Source organism: Oryza glaberrima, chromosome 8 (genome assembly GCF_000147395.1).
Source record: "Oryza glaberrima chromosome 8, OglaRS2, whole genome shotgun sequence".
Classification (NCBI taxonomy): domain Eukaryota; kingdom Viridiplantae; phylum Streptophyta; class Magnoliopsida; order Poales; family Poaceae; genus Oryza; species Oryza glaberrima.
In genome coordinates, this window is record NC_068333.1 from 3,863,505 (window position 1) to 3,883,436 (window position 19,932).

Here is a 19,932-nt window from a genome sequence, read left to right on the forward strand (position 1 = left end):
CCTCAATGTTATTAGCACTTGTGTGTTGCTTTCACTGACCTCATAAGAGTTTCAACCTTGGGCAAAGTTTTTCAAAAGAGGTTACTTATCCATTTCTTCCACCAAGCAGGATTTTTCCATTTAAGAACACACTGAAATCGACCACATAAATATCCTAACAAGAATCCCATCCTAATCCCACAAAGCCTACCTGGAATTAGAGATAAGTTCAGTAGAATATACATGTGGCATTTTGTGCAAATTGTGGGTAACTTGTATTCTCTTTCTGGCTCCAGTAACCATGAGAACTACAGAAATTCGACAGCCATCGAATGTACAGATTTCAACACATTTCAGCCAAGATTGTGATTTCTGAACAAGTTTGAGACTGAACATAGGGCACAATGGAAGCATTCAGACAGTGAAACCATGGAAGAATGGCACTGCAAATGCAAACCTATATCATTTCTTAAGTTAGCCAGAACGCCTCATCCAAAAGGACAAAAAGGGATTTAAACACATGAAAGTAGTGGGGGCACATATACAATCTCCAGCAAGCCGTCGCGATTATGAATACTACCGAGTTCTGGGATGGCCGCGTGATAAGTCGACTCTGCAAGTTGTCGACGGAAAAGATGTGTGTGCTCGGTGGAGGTTTGATCTTTGCAGTGATCCACATCTCCCCCCAAATGCCTGGATACACCAAAAGTGACCTTCTAATGTACGTTAGCATCAGCATCTACATCATTGTTTCAGTTGCCTCAGGAAAAGCTGCATAACAAAAAGGATAACATCAGTTACTACCTTGTTAAAATAAAACAGCACTCACTAACTGATCAAGGTTGCCCAATTTTTGCCGCAAAAAGGAGAACATGGAAATCTTTCGACCTAGTGCCAATCTTAATACAGATACATGCATAGACCCTTTCAAGTTAAAAGGTTGGAAAGATAAGCACTAAAAACAGGACTACAATGTTCGACACGATCCGATGCCCCACTTCAACACCGCACTGGCTCACCTGCCATGTACATGGCAATATACTCAAACTGGATGAAGGAAAAGTAGATTTGCAATGCTCTTGGAATCTAAAAGCTAGTTTGCTATCAATCAACTACAACAGTAGTGGGATTGCAGAGCACTCCAAGCATCATATGATGGCGTTCAGCAAGCAAGGCAAGCAAAGCTATCTCCTTATGATGTAGGCATGTAGCCATCTTTTTCAGCAGTAGCAACTTCATGACAGTAAACCTAGAGGTTGTTATCAACCTCTCACTACAACTTTTACATCAAAAATTTACTCACCCTTTTTTTTCCCTTTCTTGCTCACTACTTGATATTTTCACATCATGCTTGCACTGGTCCATAAAAAAAATCTTGATATTTTCACATCATGCTTGCAAGAACACTACATCATCGCGCCATTGTTCGATAAGTTGAATTTTTTTTTCTCTTGCTTTTATGAAATTATGGTTGCTAAGCTTAGGAATTCTTGGGAATAGTAGGATTGTGAACTCACTCATTTCGACCAACGACCGCATTGGAGCAATTCCTCCCCTGCACGCCGCTCACCGACTGCGCCGACCCCGACCGGCGGAAATCCGAGGGCGATCTCTTCCTATGCCGGGAGGCAAGGAATCGGCCGCCGACGCCACCGCCGTTCCGGGAGGAGGTGGCCTCGTCGCTCCGGCCACCACCGCCATGGTGAGCCGAGGACGCGTACCGGCACAAGCTCGGCTGCGACGTCGAGCACGGCTGGTCCTCCTGCAAGAGACACATCGATCGGCATTTGCATCAGACACGAAGCATCAAAACCTTATGCAAGAACGCGTGATCTTTGCCTCCGAAATCGGAAGAAATGATCAACCGATCGATCGATCCGAATAGTGCCGTGCCGTGATTGTGTAGCCCAAATTGGCGAGAGTGATCCAGGTTTGCAAGATCAGAAGAAGCCAAACCAAAGGAAGAGGGAGAAGGAGAAGTGAGGGCACCTTGACGCGGTCGGCGGCGTTCGCGCCGTTGGCGGCGGCCTCCCGGCTGCTGCTCGACGTGGAGCTCGCGACGGGCGGCGGCGTGGCCTCCGCCTCCTCCGCCCACGGCACCACCTGGTTCTCCCCCTCCCCCTCCCCCTCCCCCTCCCCCTCCTCGTCTTCATCATCCTCGTCCTCCTCCTCCTCGACGACCACCTCCTCGTCCTCGTCCTCGTCCTCGTCCTCCTCCTCCTCATCGCCCTCGCCGCCCATCTCCTCGTCTCCCCCACCACCACGGCCTCCACCACCAGCAGCGCCTCCACCTCCTCCACCACCACGGCCACCACCGCCGCGGCGGACGCAGCGCTCGCAGAGCGACGCGGTGGGGCCCAGCCTGGGCCCCGCGGCGCGCCACGGCGTGGGCCTCGCGCACCCGCGGCACAGCAGCGCCCGCGCGTGCCGCGCCACCAGGAAGTTGGCCCCGTGCACCTGCGCGTCGCACCCCCAGCACAGCGTCGCCTCGTCCGCCCCGCAGTACACCCTCGCCGCCGCCCCGCACAGCTCGCACGCCCCCGCACCCGCACCACCACCCCCACCACCAACCCCCTTCTCCTTCCCCTCCGCCGCCACCGACATGATCTCTCTCTAGCTAGTTTAGCTTGTCTCGAGCTTTCTCTCTCTACCTCGACTTGTACTAGTATGTTTGATTGTTGGTCTGTTTGTTTCTCTCTCTAGGGTGGGGGTGGTGTGGGGGGGGTGAAGAAGAAGAAGGGGGAGGGAGGGTGGTTTTGAGCCTGGAAGGGAGGATCGTCTGCGGATGCGCTGGGGACGGGCACTACTGGCGGTGGAGGCTCCAGGTGGACATTCCCTCCCTTCCCCCTGCTTTCTTTTATTTTTCTCTCTCTGTCTTTCCCTTCCCTTTCCCATATGCTTTGCTTGCTGTTGTTCCTCGGTCAATTTTTGGCCCCTTGTTCACGCCGTGTTTAGTTTCCAAATATTTCATTAAACTTTCAACTTTTCTATACATGTAAACTTCCAATTTTTTTCATCACATCATTCTAATTTTAACCAAACTTTCAATGTTGACCTGAACTAAACACAGTCCGTTTCACTGCAAAATCTAACTTGCTTTCCCATAAACGGTGGAGGATCTATTAAAGGTTTATAAGTGATTGTTTGGTTTACGGTCATGCTTCTCTTATGTGGATTTGAACAAAAATATTGAAATTTTGTATAGGATGTTTTTTTGCTATTGGATAATTTGAAACGAAGAATTGAAAACTAATTGAATTCTATGAAATTTCTGAGGAATGTCTCGATTCATACAAATTTTTTAGGATTTTTAATACGAGGTCCAATCTCATGAAAAGTAGTTTTATGAGTTCATCTGTCCTATACAATTTCTACATCTTTTTTTCGATCCAATTAAGCGATCATTTCTTTATTTTTTGTGTTTCATAATCATATGTTTTGCACGTTGATTCTTGCATAATCCTTTTTTTATTGCTCCGTTTTATCAATCATGTGTTTCAAAGGAACTCTTTTTATGTTTGGTTGTGTGGTTTATCATACTTTTTCAATAACATGTCCCATATATTATTGATTTAATTTTTTACTAACTTTTGCTGCTAGCAATTTATTCATCACACTTTTATATACTACAACTTGCGTAACCTTAGTTGTATTTAACTGTGGCTGACAACTAAACAACCCATAAACTCCAAACAAAAGTTGATTATGGGTAGTAGGAGTATTTGTTATAAGTTACAGTATTTCAGCTGTTCTAATCAGATAGAATTTCAAGGGATCCGCCAACGGTGGCAGCGTAGGGCATTTAACCTTGGGTCTGAAAATTACAGTTAACCAAATTCTTGTATTATGTTCATGAGCTCTCCTATCGAGTAGGTAGTATTGTACTCCCTCAGTTCCACATTTATATAATGTTTTGACCTCTTGATTTCTCCAAATTCACTAATATTTATATAAATTTGGACACATATATATATTCATACATAAATGTATTAAAACCTAAACATTTAGTGTGAAATAGTGCAAATTAACATAATGTAATCTATGTTACTCAATTATCTTTTATATTTAAGTGATCTTATACTTTTGGAATAAACAAAGAGTTATCCATATGTTGAACGGAATATCAGTTGACCCACTATTGTTTGCAGTTGCCTCCTAATATTAGTATGAGGCGTAGACAGTCAACATGTACCTTTGTAGGTTTTATTTTATGATGTACAAAACAATACCTTAATTTCTTTTTCAAAAGATAAAACCAAGGAAAAAAACAGGACATTGGAAAATCCAATGAATTGTCGGTGCGAAATGGCACTCCTTGATATTTTTCTCATGAAAATCAAATATTTTTTTAAAAAAGGTTAGCTAAAATTATGAAATAAAATACTCCAGGGTAGTACGAATAGAACACGTTCCTGTTTTCACAATAAATAAAAAAGAAAAAAAAACAAATCTTTAAGTATTGTGTGCATCTAGTTTACTGATGAGTACTAATTTCATTGATATATTTTATGACGAATGTATTACTCTTTCATTTCAATATAAGCATAATAAGTATATATGTGATATATCTTACTACTATAAATTTGAACTGTTATGACTAAAATAATAGTTCTAAGATATTTTATTACGTGTTAAGTTGTACTACGTATTTGTATTTATTGGAATGAAAGGAGTAGGCTGCTAGCAGTCGTAGATTTTTTTGGTGGGAAGAAAGAAATTAAAAAGAAGAAAAAAGGAAAAGGAAGAAGACTGGTGGAAGCCGTGGACATGAGGCTAGCAAGAGGGGAGAGAGGCGACGAGCGAGGAAGGCCACAACCACAAGGTGCGGCGGACGCTGAGGTGGTGGGGGTGGCCCACGTGACGACCACCTCGTATTCCTCGTTCCCCACGCCCCCCTCCCCTTCCTCCAGATATTTTTCGACTCTCGCATCTCCCATATCTCTCCGCCTACAAGCTGCCTACCACCACTACATCACCCTGGCCTGCCTTGATTAATCTGCTTTCTCTCTCGCTAACCAAGTTGCTAATTCTTTTATTAGGCCTGCTACAAGTACTAATCGTGATTTAATCTCGTTTAGTTAGCTGCCCACGATAGTGGCTGCGTAGTGGAGTATTCTCCTGCATCTACATCCTTTTCGTATTGAGGAAATTAAAGGAGGCACAAATTAAACTCTCGGTACGAAACCTCCCAAACATTTAGTGCAAGCTCGCTCTAACTCTTATTCTGTTGTGCCGGTGTTCTAACTTATGCAAATTGGCCACGTCTAAGTGCCTCATCCTCTCCCTCTCAATTCCAAAGATGTGTTTAGAGTGAAGTTTGGTGTCAGCTGTAAGGGTTGAGTTTTGGGCGATCTCAGTTGTAGTTCCTTTGTTGATCTAGTTGCAACCGATCACGTTTAGTGGTGACTGGTCTAGTGCTAGCCTTCTCTTGGGTCAGTGTGTTGGCGTTGTTAGTGTGTGGGTGGTGGTTATTTTTTCTTTATTTTCCTAGTTATGACCTCCCAAGATCGTAATATTGTAATTTTTTTCTGCTATATCAATATGAACTTAGCATTGTCTAGTGCGAGTCGTTAAAAAAAAACTCCTGGTACTCCATGTTCATAGCTATTAGTAAAAAAATTTTAGGATGGAGGATGTCCTCTGATTTATTGCATTCACTTCGAAGTTCTTTTCTCTGTCCTAAATTCCTTCTCATTTTCTCTATTTTTTCTGCAGAGTCACATCCAGGGCACATAATTTTTCATTCTAATTTCGGCTAAAAGGTTGGTCCTCACGACCACTAACCCCTGGAATTAATTTCTATAAATATCCAACGAAATTCACTGACTGCAAACATGACTGCAAAAAACCTTGGTTACATCGTGAGTATCTACTTTCCGTTTTTTTTTAGAGAGAGTGGGGATCGCGAGTATCTCTACTTGGCATGGCTAAATTTGAATTTTTCAAATTTGATTTAGGATTATTTCCATGAGTTATTTCATCAAACCGTTTTTCTTCTTTTCATACCCTGATATCAGACTGTAAATTTCAAAATTAGCTCAAATGAATGCTCGATATAGCTTTCGCTTTTAAGCACAAGCTTATTTGAATTTTTAAAATTAATTCAATTTTCTAGGGTGTACGATTACAATTTGTTTTCAAATACGGGTGACTCATAAAAATAAAATTATGATGAAACTGTGAATGGTGGGATGGAAGTATTAAAAATAGAATACCATATCCAGTTTCAACAACAAATTTAGAGAAATTCATGCGATAAAACTAACCCTGCAACAGCATAATTATATATGTGGCCTCATTTTTGTGTTTTGAGACTGCTTTCAATTCCTTAATTTGGACCAATTTTGGCCTTACTACTGACCCATTATACACTTGCGACATTGTTACGCGGTTGGATCTTAGTTTACCTGATTCGATGACTGATCCATCAGATTCCGTGTCAAATCTGTTTAGTAGTACTATTATTTATACCCTACTCCCTCCGTCCAAAAAAAACATAAACCTTGGTTTTCCGTGTCCAACTTTGGCTATTCGTCTTATATGAATTTTTTTATAATTCGTATTTTCATTGTTGTTAGATGATAAAACATGATTAATATTTTATACATGACTTGTCTTTTTAATTTTTTTTTATAATTTTTTTAAATAAGACGGACGATCAAACGTTGGGCACGGAAACCAGGGTTTGTCTTTTTTTTTTTTACGGAGGGAGTACTAATCTTCTCGTAGGGAGTACTAATCTTCTCCTACGATTTGATCCACCCTGATCTGGATTTTCTGCAAGCTGTGTGGAGTACAGCACTTGGGTTAGGAATCTATTTTATTCCGATCCGTACATCCGCATTCTCCTAGCAAATAAAAATTTCGGGCATTCCTTTTTTATTTTAGTAATCCCTTCATATTATTTTAATGTATAACGCCGTTGACTTTTTAACCAACGTTTGACTACTCGTCTTATTCAAAATTTTTATGCAAATATAAAAATACTTATGTCATGCTTAAAGAATATTTGATGATAAATCAAGTTACAATAAAATAAATTATAATTACATAAATTTTTGAATAAGACGAAAGGTCAAACGTTTTTTAAAAAGTTAACGGCGTCATATATTAAAATACGGAGGAAGTAGTATATCTGATTGCACTACTTTATTTTTGATTATATGGCGGACAAACCCGTACACACTACTACGTATGAAACACCACACCCAGTCTCTCACACACTATCAATACGTCTCCCAACACACTGAAAAAGACAAAAAACTAACGGTATATACCTAATCTTATTTAAATTATATCGATTGGACTGCATTAATAATAGTGTTGTATATTGTACGGAGTAGTGCGTTAATAAATTCTATCGATTGTACCAAGTATTCAGGTGTTAAATTTCACATGTTTGTAAAACAAAGATAAACTTTGATATTTATACCTTCTCTATACAAAGATAAAGTTGGGTGACAAAATATATAGCAACCCCTTCCCCACCGGCCACCCCACCAAAAAAAACTCTCAAAATAAAGTTCTAAATTTAAAACATAACACTTAGGCTGTGTTCGGGAGTGAGGGTTGGGAACCTCACTAGCACACAAAACAAAGCAGCGTTTATCTCATAATTAATCAAGTATTAGCTAAAATAAATTTGAAAAATGGATTAATATGATTTTTTTTAAAAGTAACTTTCATATAGAATTTTTTTAAAAAAACACACCGATTAGCATTTTGAAAAGCATGCGTGTGGAAAACAAGGGAGGTGAGTTGGGAAAACGGAGATAAGAACTCAGCCTAGAGGGAGTCCAAAGGGGAGTGGATTCTAATCCCTCGAGGGGATATCTGTTGGTCGCGTAGGCTACAATAGCATAAATCAAAAATTTCTATCGCGTAAACCAGGAACCATGCAAGTATTAGATCATAGATCGTTACCACTCGACGCGCTGCGCAGTGGAAGAAGACGCTGAGAAGTCGAAGGAACTCTCGCGAAGTAGCGCGCGTCGATGTAGTGGAAGTAGTCGATCGCACCGGCTCGACCTTCTCCTCCTTGTGCGTACTCCTCGCCGTACTCCCACGCCGATCAGCACCGCAAACCAGCGGCGCCTCTACCGGTATCCACACGTACAGGGACGGAACGCCACGCACAGATGTGTTAGCACCCGCGCGCGGCTAGGGTTTTGCTCGGGGAGGGAATTGACGGCTAGGGTTTCTCACGTGATGCAATACCTCCGCCGGTCACACCCCTCACGAATATATAGGATCCATCACTCGGGCCTCCAAGGCCCGTAGGACTTCTATTCGGATCCCTATCTGAATTAAGCTCATATTGGATCTCTATCCAATCCCCTTATTCCGGCCCATTAAGCGTGCGACCCTATAGGTTCATATATACTTGGTTGTAACCCGAAAACTCCTTTTCGGTCCACGCGTCAACAGCGGCCCCTAGCAGAACGTATTGACCCACCGGGCATACATAAAGATCATATCGGCTGAACCTCTAGCGTATACTTGTATGAACCCCTTTGCCTCACGATATCGATTAAGCTCAAGGCTAGATATGTGCCATCCTCTTATAGCTCAATCATTCACTCGAACCTGTTGATAGATTATATAACTTGCGATTGACTCCTCAATCACCTTTGGCATGGCCATGCACTTCCATAATCTACAACATCGAGGGGCCCAGAGATATCTCTCCATAGGAGGGGCAAATCCCATCTTGATTATTCATATCCCACTACATGTTTCATATCATACCCGAAAACTACTTTTATAACTACCCAATTACGGAGTAGCGTTTAGCAGTCCCTAAGTAAGCTACTACACATGTTGGGAACCATGATAATCTCAGGTCTAAGGATTCAACACTAACACTAAATGAGATCACTGATGACACAACACATATGGCTCTTGCAATGTCTCATGTTGGGTCTATCCAACAACATATTCACCAACATGTGTCCACATTATTAATTTGGTATCTCTATACCATGATCCATGAGACATGATCATCAATTAATACATGTGCTGATCATATAAACATATTTGTTCCAATATGATATTTGATCAGGGATCCTTTAGAAATAGCGACACATAACATAAAGAGTCTCATGAAAGAATCACATATTTATTAACCAATAATGAGTTTATCTATTTCAAGGAACAAAGTCGGATAAATATGTAAACATAGTATGTGATACAATCATCTTTATGATTGCCTCTAGGGCATATCACTAACAGTATCCCCTCGGATACCTTTTTCTTCCAAATTCGATGCTAATAATTGTGAAAAATTCTAAAGAAAATTGACAATGTAGAGTATAATGGTACCTACTAGTCCACCAAAATTCATGTTCAAATTCGATCTACACATCGAGAAACAAAAAAGACAAATTTAGATATAAACAATACGCTACTATTCATGCGCTGAATTTGTCTTTTTTATATCTCGATGTGTGAGTTGAGTTTGGACTTAAGATTTTGTGAAATTGTATATATGTGTTGTATGAATGTTGTTAAATTTTTCCAGAATTTTTCATAACCGTTTAGATGGTTTTTGAGCAAACGAGGGAACATCCCCTCGAGGGATTAGAATAGTTTCTCGAGTCCAAAGAGATGATAGTACCCAGCATGACTGGGGTGGCACTGTTGAGGCAATTGCATAGAGACAAGAAGACCAAAATGTGAATGGTCTGCTAGCGAGGGCGAAAAGTTCTAAGGACGCTAGAAGATCACGGTGTATAGATCCTGAAAAGAGGATATGAGAAGTGAAAGAAGATGAGGACGAACAAATGGCCAAAGGAGGCACATCATTTTTCCATGCATAGGTTTATAAATTTCAGCCACAGGATTATATTACTCTTGTACAATGGATGGATGATGTTTATGAACCTTAAAGCGATAACACTATCAAATTTTGATCTACACATGGTTTTTGAACGGAGCTAGCTTGAAGCCACTCATTTGTTCCAACTAAAGCTAGTAACTATTCTTTCCCCGGCTTCTCCGAAAAGCCGACTCATGGTCAAATTACTTATCTTTGAACATGTCATTCTCAAAGCCATGGACCATTTGACCTTATCAGGAAGATCAGATAGCTGGTTCACATCAGTCTCAAGTGAAGTTTCCCTTACCATCCATGGAGAATATCTTCACCCCTTTTCCCTTCACCCTCTTAGGGTGTGTTCCTTGTCAAATATTTTCAGTGGCATGTAAAACGGAAAAAGCTATTAAAGAATTGTTAATTGAGTATTAAATATTAAAAATTTAAAAAACATTTATTTGATTTGAAAAGACTTATATTTTTTTTTGAAAAAGTAATATTTAGCAGTTTGGGAAACACGCTTACAGTAAATGGAAAAAATAGTTTAGCTGAGTTGTAGAATTGAACTCAGCATTAGTCCATTGTGTCGATTTTCAAGCGGACAATCCAAACTGTTGAAAACAACACATGCATCATTTGAACTACAAAGCTAAATTATTCTTGAATCCTTTTTTTAGAGCTAGCTTTGGCATGATAAGAAAAAAGGAAGCAACTTTTGAGCACTGCACAACTAATCACATATACACATGTATGTACTCTCATCAAGAGTGAGGAGGAAAAGTGAAAGGAGGCAAGACAACATCAATACATTCATCCTAACATAGTACACCCATGCCAGCCACTAGTCTCAAGTTCTCAACCACTTGATCCACTTTGCTTGATTTTGAACAAATATGTGTGTCTCCCATGATTATCAAACAACCCTTTTATAGCATTTTAATTTCGATACAAACCCAACACTCAAACACATTACTTACATAACATGAGTATTAATTACTCCAAAAAACATATTAGAGAGAAATTCATCCATGTCTCTGAGTTTTTACTTGGATCGCCTTCTATAAATTGAGAGTTCTGCTCTATCTAATTTTCATTTCCACACATTGGTCTTGTTTGGATCCTTCGGGCTATTAAATAGCCCTCCAGAATCTTGCTATTTAGGAGTATTAAACGTAGATTACTGACAAAATCAATTCCATAAACCCTAAGCTATTTTGCGAGACGAATCTAACGAGGTATATTAATCTATGATCATAGATTAATATACCTCGTTAGATTCGTCTCACAAAATAGCCTAGGGGTTATGGAATGGATTTTGTCAGTAATTTACGTTTAATACTCCTAAATAGCAAGATTTTGGAGGGCTATTTAATAGCACGAAGCATCCAAACAGGGAAGCTGCTGGTTTTTCAAGAAATGATCTGTGGCGGCAACCCTGATTGAGACAAACATTGATAGAACAGCGACATTCTTTCTTTATTTCCTTTTTATCAAAAGGAAAAAGAAAAACGGAGCAAAAGGGAGCACCATGATTTGGTCTGCTCGAGAGCTCCCCTTTCCCACCGTTGGTTGGTTTCGCCGGTGGCCACACGTTGGCGCCGCGGGGAGGAGCTCCTCCTGGCCGTGCGATCAAGATCGGACGGCTGGGATGGCGTCCGGTGCAACTAGTGGCCGAGGAGGCGAGGCGGGGGACGGGTGGCTGTGGATGGAGCGGATCGCGTGGGGCCCACGGCCCACGTGACGGAGCCCAACCGCGGCCGCATGTTCCCCGAGGGAGCCGGGCCCACCGCTTCGGCCGCGTGGGGTCACTGCCTGGTGGGCCCCACCTCCGTTGGTTGTTTCTTTCTCCCGCCGTTTCTCACCTGTTCCCCCGCCAAATAATACTACTAATCCAGCCGAACGACCCCACCGACTTGGTTAACTGACTGGATCATGTCTTTGGTTAAAGCTTAATGCTGCTTTTTTTTATCTATTTTTGGTTTAAGTTTTCTTGCTTGATCTAAAGGTTTATCTTTTTCTAAATCTATTTTTCGGTGGCTCCTTTGTTACTCCCTCCATTTTATAATGTAAGTCATTCTAGCATTGTCACATTCATATAAATATTAATGAATAAAAAATTAACATCTATATGAATGTAGTAATGCTAGAATGACTTACATTATGAAATGGAGGAAGTAATTAAATAATTAAATATCTAAGGTTTGTTGTAAATATCTAACTCGTTACTTAACATCACCTTATGAATATATTTATTTCGTTGTGCGCATCAATATATAGTATATATAATAGCTCATACGCTCTCTTTCTGTTTCTCTGATTTTAATTCTTGGTCTCACAATAATATACTAAAAACTGAAGTTGAATCGCAAACGTGTTTCACACACGTGCCAATGGAGCACAAATGAATCTGTACGTGTGGACAATTACGGCCATGAAATTGATTCCGTTTTGTCCTCCTCTCCTCCTCTGAATCGATCGATCAGCCCATGGAGAGAAATAAAAACCGCATGTATGGCCAACAACCAACCCTCTAGTAGTACCAGTAGCTAGCAACATTGACAGGCAACGGTTGATGTGGACTGCTCGGCTGCAGTAAGCAGCTAGCTACCACCACTACCCACTCGATCGATCGACACGTTCCAATTATTATATTAAACACTATCTAATCTAATTAAATCAACGGCCAATCTACATCTATATGTCAAGATCAGCACAGTGACGCACAGCAGCTATGAAGATGGTTCTATTCCATGCATGCATGCATATCTATCCAAGATATGGCTTGGAGAAGATTTTTCATCCATAGTAATAAGTTTTTATGATAGTAATTCTCGATTAATGCTGCTTTCGGATGCACTCAGTCAAACCTTAAAATTATAGTAACTCACAAATTTCCGAAAACAATGGTAAAAATATAATCCGATCGGTAAAAATGACATTGATAGATGATCTATCGTAAAACATATTTTAAACATTTGTTTTTTTAATAATCTTCGCCAAACACACTTGACATGGAAATACAATGCTAAAATATGCATACTAAAAACTGTCGATATCCCAAACGACAAGTTAAAAGAACATATAGAAGAGTAATTAATTAGCACATGGAGGGTGAAATGACAGTGACCCAATGAGAGAAGCATTGGCCACACACACACCGAGTGAAGCAGAGTAGAGCTGTCTGACACTGTATGTGCACACAAGTGTCAATACTAGTAGATCAGATAGGGATTGATAGATAGATAAAGGAAAGAGAAGAAGAAGAAGAAAGGGAAGATGAATTTTTGTGGCTGTGGGGGGTCGCGACGAGGTGGGCCCGGCAGGGGAGGCCACGTGAAGACGGCGTGGCCGGATTGCTTTGCGCAGCTGCGAGGTGGGCCCGCCCGCAAGAACAGGCCCGAAAAAGATTCACCACCTAAAATAAAATTATGGAGTTGCACCGCACAAGCTAGCTCCCATGACAGTACTTCTAAAGTATACTCCCTCCTTCATTAAAAAAAAAGACAACATAAGTTGATGATTTTACACCGTCTAAAGCAAGGAATCTAAAGAAAAGATTATTCATATTTATCATTTTAGATGGTGTCAAATCCCCACTTTTTAAGGACGAAGGGATCGGAGTACTATACTTTATTTCTAGAAGCACGATATAAACACAGTTATGCATACGCTCACAATACGAATACGATCATTTCTACGAATGTACACTCGTATACCTTATCCTTATGAACATTTTCAACAAATAAAGCCGATATATATTAAGATTGACGAAATCACCATAAGCATCTCGTTGTTAATGGGTACATTACCTACCGTTGAAAGATTAAATAGCCGTAATGCGAGTCTAGAATTTGAACCCGAGCGGATTTGTTTCGCCACAAAGAAACTAGCTAGTTAAATTACATTCACTTCACAAAGTCTAATGTACTCCTCCATTTTCTTTCATGAATTAACCAATGACATATTAAAATGAAAAAAAGAGAAAGGAGTATTTTTCTTTCGATAAATTATATCTAATGTTTTAAACTTTTATCTCTCATTTTTCGCACGCATGCTTTTTAAACTACTAAACGGTGTTTTTTTTTTTGCAAAAATAAAGTTCTATAGAAAAGTTTCTAAGCCATTTATCAAGTTAATTTTAGCTAATAGTTAATTACTCACTGCGCTAATGAGCTACTCCGTTTTTTCTACCGGAGGGGAGGTTCCATCGGCACAAATGAATGTAGCCTTAGTGTGGAGATGGGTGCTGCAAAGAGTTGGATGTATCATCTTGCTCGATCGCATCCTCAGGTACTTAGGGGAGCTTAAGATTTCTAAAAAACAGCTGGTTTATAGCTAGCTTCTGAGAATCTAGGAAAGCTAGTCTTTTTTAGTTTTTGGTCTCTAGTTTATTTTCTAAATTATACATAATTACAGCTTTTCAGAATCTGGACGAAAAATTAAACTGTTTGGGAGGGGGGGTTTCTGATTACAGGATAAGCTGTAGCTACTAGAAGCTCTCCCAAATAGACCCTTAGATCTATATTGGGCCTCTTCGGAAGCCATGGTTGCCACAACCAGTTGAAACCCAACTATCATATGCGGCATACAGTGTTGCCGAACGAAGCCATTATCTATAGAGTTACAACCTATTACATTCTAAAGATTAACATGCAAAGATGTTACGTTATCATTCATTAGCTTTTATTACATCTTAATCCTCATACAAACATGCTATATCATTTATATTTAGTTATATTTTAAAGTTATAAAATACAACATGTGAAATCATCATTGCACATAATTTACATAATATTTTAACGTATATCTCTCCATCATTTTCTACAATATCCTTATATACTTCATCCTAGCTAATGTTTTCTATCTTCTCTCATTAAACCTCAATTGTTTCTATCCTTTAGATGATTAATCATAGTCCAAATTATTCCCCTTATTTTCTTCTCTCGTAAAGCCACATCACCTTACTTTTGGATTATCAATCTATTTACTATTTAAATTATCACAAACCATATCAACTCAAGTGGTTTATACTCTTTTCCAATGATCGATTAAAAAAAATACAAATTCTATTACTTACGTTGTCTAGCTAGCTATATTACACGTTATTTCTACTATTATCATACGGAACTCCCACGATAATGTACTGGGTTTTACATAGTTTATTATAAGTCTTTCTCCTGCGCAGAAGGTTAACTAAATCTCCTCCATAATCACTTAATCCAATGCATTTGTTGTGACCCCTGCAAGGCTGCAAACACAGCAAGATTGTTTCTACACCAAAAGAAAGGAAAAAAAAAATCAATTCCTGATGAATTCAGTAGTACTAGTACCAAGTCAGCAGATCTCGATTCCGTCAGAAAGGCATCGATCTGTTGCTTGCTTCTGCTACTGCTAGCCACTGGCCCTTTTGGTTGGTGAATGGTGATCTGTCCTGCAGACACACACGCACACCAGCCAACTTATCCTGAAGAACTTATCCTCTGACATGAGATGGGATCTCTGTCCATCCCAACCCCAAAACGGCATCTCCTGCAGATGAGATTATGCAAGTTTGGTCCAAAAAGCAGGATCAGATTAATTAGCAACAACCCAATGCTGAGCATCAGGATATATATGGAGCATTTCATCGTGCAATCTGCATTCCCGGTAACCGTCTGCTCATGCTGTGGTAAATCAGAGTGACATTTTCTGAGTGGATGAGAGTAGCTGCAACAGCTGCCTGCATGCGTTTTGCGCTATAAAATGATCCCTCCATTGAAAGACAAGAAACAATTGGTTTCTGAATTACTGAATCAAGAGTTTTTCTTGATTTGTTGTTGATACAATGACGAGTAGCATAACTTTAGTACCGCGTTTAGCAAGGGTAGAATCAACTTAAGAGCTGTATGCACATGTTTAGTACCGTGTTGCTAGTTTAGCAGGGTATAACGAGTTTATAAGAGTTTGTCGCTTCAACCATATTAGTTTGTGCTATGTGTAAGTGGGGCCACTCATCAGATGGGTTAGGCAGTGCGGTTTAATTTTGGAGGATAGGTTGTTATACAGCGGATCTGTGGCAGTCTTAGAGAACGGGACTGATGGGGCACGAACTTGTAGATCTCCTCTGTCTCCACTACCATAGTCTAAGAGGTTATGCACGGAGCTGTGTTGACAGTGACACTCCCCTCAAGCGCACCACTGCTTTTCCATCGCCTCGCCGCCCTCCCTAGGCATGAGGCGAGCTGCAGCAGCGATGAAGCTCACGAAGGAGGAGCGAGGTAGCGACGATGACTGAATTAGAGTGGTGAAGGTTAAATCGAAGGAGGAGTGAGCTGCCATGCTTCGGTCGCCGTGATCCATCGTCACACGCCGCTGCCCTTTGCAGCAGCTCGACTACCATTAGATTGCTATTTCTTCCGCAACAACCTCTCTCGTTGAGGTCAACGGCCACATTAGTGCCTCCGCACGTGATACTTGGACATGTTAGCGTATGGGCCGGCGAGGTCCTACACAAGTGCCCGTGTCGATCAGTGAGCTCCTTGACTTTGTCCATTCGTCCTCCCGTATGAGAAGATATAGACGGAAGATGACATGTCTCACTGATATGTGGGACCCACCATATATATATTTTTAGATTGGAGTGCCACAGTCACCGTTCGAATAAAAACCGAGTTAACTTTTCACGTAGACACCTTATCAACCAAAATTGACTATCTATACTCTCGTGGAACTAGATTTACCTTGGTTTTAGAAGTTGGAGTACCCTTTATACTTTTTTTTTTTTGTGGTTGGGGACACGAATGAAACTAGACCAACAATTGGAGGGACCTGTAGTAGACTTTTTGCGCGCGCGCCAAATAGCAGTCGCGAGCCCTGCTAATTTGGCATAGTAGGCAGCTCAGCCCAACAACAATTTGGTCGGCCCAACATCTGTCCGTACCCAAGCCGGCCGAAACGCCTCGTCGTCTTCGTCACCGTGCTGCTGCTCCGGCGGCGGCGCCGCCCTCCACCCCACCCCACCCCGGGCGCGCGCCACCGGATGAGCACTACCATGGCCGTGCCTTACGGCGGTTCCGTTTCGTCCTTCTCCATTTCGAACAATGCAACCACCACCGCCGCCGCCGCCGCCGCCGCTGTGCGGCCGACCTCGCGTGGTTTCGCCGCCTCAACCCTCAGGTCGCCGGCCACCACCGCACCAGCATTCCCGACCACTCCGACCTCCAAGGTCCCCCCCCCCCTCTCACTTCTGTGTGTGCAGCAATGATTCCTTTTGGGAAAACTTTACCCTTATTTTTTTTTGTACAAAAAGATTCGTCCGGCTGTGGAGTGTGAACATCAATGTTTTCTCCTTCTCTGCTTATCTCTAATTGGTCCTCCCTACACATCACCTAACCAAATTTTAACGATTTTTTTCCTTTTTCTCTGACTAGCCGATGCGTCCGTTCTTGATTCTTGTATGTATGCCTCATTCGTGCTGCATAGTGAGCAGTAGAGATTGAGACTTTTTTTTTTTTGTTTCAGGATCAGAGAATTGAGGGGGAGTGATTGGGCTTGATTTCCTCCTGCTGGGGAGGCTCATATGAGTTCCTGGCAAGGTTTCTTCCCCTTAGGCAGCAGCAACTCAAGCACAAGGTTGTTTTTTCTTAGGAGAACGACGACAGAAGACCTGCCGGAATTTTAATTGAAGGGAGAAAAAAAAAATTCAAAAGCACAAGGTTGTATGTTGGCATTTGGTACAATAAACATCCCCAACCGCACCGTCGTCTGGGTTGCCAATCGAAACAGCCCCATCATGAATCAATCGTCCGCGATGCTGTCACTGACCGACCAGGGCGAGATAGTTGTGTCTGATTCATTAGGTGGCACTCTATGGAAGATGAACAGCAGCAAGAACATTGCTGGTGGAGGTACTAGATCATCCGCGGCGGTGTTGCTTAACACGGGGAACCTGGTCATCCGGTCATTCGATGGAACCATCATGTGGGAGAACTTTGATCGCCCAACTGACACTTTCCTACCTGGCATGAAAATCTGGTTGCTCCGTGATGATCAGATTGCCGTTGAGCCCTTTCATTTCTTGGAAGAGCCCCGATGACCCTTCCAATGGTGACTTCTCCCTTGGTAGTGGCTTGAAGCCATACCCTCAGCTCTTTGTGCGGCATGGATTTAATCCCTGTTGGCGTGGATCAGGCTCAACGTGGAATGGACCTTTACTCAAAAAGCTTTTTGTTGTATTTGGTTCCTATCAGGGATAAGAATTACTCATACCTGATGATCTCTACATCATACAGTTCAACAAGTGTGCGCTTTGTACTGGACAGCTCCGGCAAAGTGCAGTTTCTGAGCTGGGACTCTGGTCGCTCACTGTGGGCAGTACAGTACATCTTATCTGTTCAAGGTTGCGGTCGCTATGGCTCATGTGGCCCATATGGTCATTGCGACTTGACAGGCGTCCATACATGCAAGTGCCTTGATGGATCTGAACCTGTCTCCGGTAACTCCTCGCAAGGCTGTCGAGAAAGGAGGAGCTGCGATGTGGTGATCATGAGCATTTCTTGCTGTTGCCTGGCATGAAATTGCCAGATAAGTTCGTGTACATCAGTGGTATAAGCTTTGAGGAGTGCACAGTGTTATGCAGTAGGAACTGTTCGTGCACAGCTTATGCTTACACCAATTCAACAAGTTTACTTCCACCCCAGTGCTTGCTATGGATGGGAGAGCTTATTGACACAGCAAAGCTTGGTGAAAATGGTGAGAATTTATATCTCCGGCTTGCCAGTCCAGTTGTAGGTAGGATAAAATGTAGTTGGTGTCTGAAATTTGTATTGGATGTTCTCCTCTACCTTGATGTTGGTCACTTCGGGCATATCACTAAATGGCCTGCAGGAAGAGAGAAAAAAAGGCATGATCAAGTTGTTTATTCTGAAACCAAGGTCTGTTCTCATGAAGACATACAAAAGAAACTATGTGGATATTACTTATTAATTAACATTTGTGTCCTCTTGACTTTAATTCGAACCCCCACAAGCAATTGCCAGAGGATGGAAATTGGAATAATATATTTTTCATGGTAAATGTTTATTATGTTAATAAATAAAAATTCTTGATGTTTAAATTTTCTCATAGTAGATATTTTGAAATCCTTTTAAAAAAATATTTTGAAATCCTGATTCTCACCAGGAATTAATTTCGGAAAGAGCAAATGGAGGATAATGGAAATAGTACTGCCTGTTGTGTCAAGCTTGCTGATGCTCTTATGTCTATGGCTTGTATGGATCTGCAACTGCAAAGGTGAAGCGGAGTTTTTAGTTATATTCTGATCCGCTTATCCTTTTTTTTTTCTCTCCATGTTGTCTAACTGCAGTTGCATTAGCCACTTCACTTTTTAACAGTCATGTACTCATGTTGTCCTTGTGAATTCACAAGTTTTTTTTAAGGCATTGCAAACTATTCTTATCAGGCAAACAAGAAAACTGGGAGATTTCAAAAAGACAAATGCAAAGAGCTTTGAGTGTTTCAGAAGGACTTGGGGGAAACAAAGGTAGAATTTCCTGTTATAAGCTTTAGAGAAATTACTGTTGCAACCCAATATTTTGCTGATTCCAATATTCTCGGGTGAGGAGGTTTTGGCAATTTTTACAAGGTAATGATAATTCTTATATTGGTAGAAAGTTTGTAGGATATACTTGCTCTATTAACTTATGCCCATTTTATTTATTTAAATGATATGCAACTTGGCAGGGAACATTGGAAGGTGGTACTGAGATTGCAGTGAAAAGGCTAAGCAAGAGTTCTGGCCAAGGATTAGAGGAGTTCAGAATGAAGTGATTCTAATTGCCAAGTTGCAACACAGAAACCTAGTTAAGCTTCTTGGTTGCTGTACTCGCGGAGAAGAAAAAATATTGATTTATGAATACTTGCCCAACAAAAGCTTAGATGCCTTCCGTTTCAGTATGTTCTGGTGATTATGATGGCAAAGATAGATCAGACGATAAGGTCTTCTCTAAAATAAACTCCTGTAAAAAAGTTATAGAGATTCTAAAGAACTTTTATTAAAGCAAACCACCCACTTTGTTACCTACTTACTGCTTAATTTCTTTAAACTTACGTAATCATCTCCTTTTGGAATGCATAAAATTCTTTTCAATAAATAATTAGTT

At 41.1% G+C, this 19,932-nt stretch overlaps 2 protein-coding genes across 3 annotated transcripts; one reads left to right on the forward strand and one right to left on the reverse strand.

Moving 5' to 3' along the window:
• Positions 1–374: 374 nt before the first annotated feature.
• LOC127781272 (uncharacterized) lies at positions 375–2,778 on the reverse strand. The gene is made up of 3 exons (XM_052308206.1): positions 1,969–2,778; positions 1,497–1,741; positions 375–750 (listed from the first exon to the last, which is right to left on the reverse strand). Exons 1-3 carry the CDS (start codon positions 2,581–2,583, stop codon positions 741–743), a joined length of 870 nt encoding a protein of 289 aa, XP_052164166.1. The 5' UTR covers positions 2,584–2,778; the 3' UTR covers positions 375–740.
• A 13,953-nt stretch (positions 2,779–16,731) lies between these two features.
• LOC127782377 (G-type lectin S-receptor-like serine/threonine-protein kinase At1g61370) lies at positions 16,732–19,762 on the forward strand. Of its 2 annotated transcripts, XM_052309555.1 has the most exons (6): positions 16,732–16,997; positions 17,294–18,523; positions 18,953–19,063; positions 19,233–19,313; positions 19,396–19,415; positions 19,514–19,762. In XM_052309555.1, the coding sequence occupies exons 2-6, from the start codon at positions 18,343–18,345 to the stop codon at positions 19,598–19,600; spliced, it is 480 nt and encodes a 159-aa protein (XP_052165515.1). In that variant the 5' UTR covers positions 16,732–16,997; positions 17,294–18,342; the 3' UTR covers positions 19,601–19,762. The 2 variants fall into 2 exon arrangements, 1 of the variants encoding a protein (XP_052165515.1); XR_008019170.1 differs by lacking the exons at positions 19,233–19,313; positions 19,396–19,415; positions 19,514–19,762 and having other exon boundaries at positions 17,294–18,842; positions 18,953–19,064.
• Positions 19,763–19,932: the final 170 nt, after the last annotated feature.

What these genes read in the sequence shown, in the direction of transcription:
- LOC127781272 (XM_052308206.1), bottom strand. Translation starts at nt 2,583, where the DNA reads ATGTCGGTGGCGGCGGAGGGGAAGGAGAAGGGGGTTGGTGGTGGGGGT. An exon ending in ACGCCGCCGACCGCGTCAAG is followed by an intron (nt 1,742 to 1,968) that starts GTGCCCTCACTT and finishes TGTCTCTTGCAG; the next exon opens with GAGGACCAGCCGTGCTCGAC.
- LOC127782377 (XM_052309555.1), top strand. Translation starts at nt 18,343, where the DNA reads ATGAAATTGCCAGATAAGTTCGTGTACATCAGTGGTATAAGCTTTGAG. An exon ending in AGGACTTGGGGGAAACAAAG is followed by an intron (nt 19,314 to 19,395) that starts GTAGAATTTCCT and finishes TCGGGTGAGGAG; the next exon opens with GTTTTGGCAATTTTTACAAG. An exon ending in GTTTTGGCAATTTTTACAAG is followed by an intron (nt 19,416 to 19,513) that starts GTAATGATAATT and finishes GCAACTTGGCAG; the next exon opens with GGAACATTGGAAGGTGGTAC.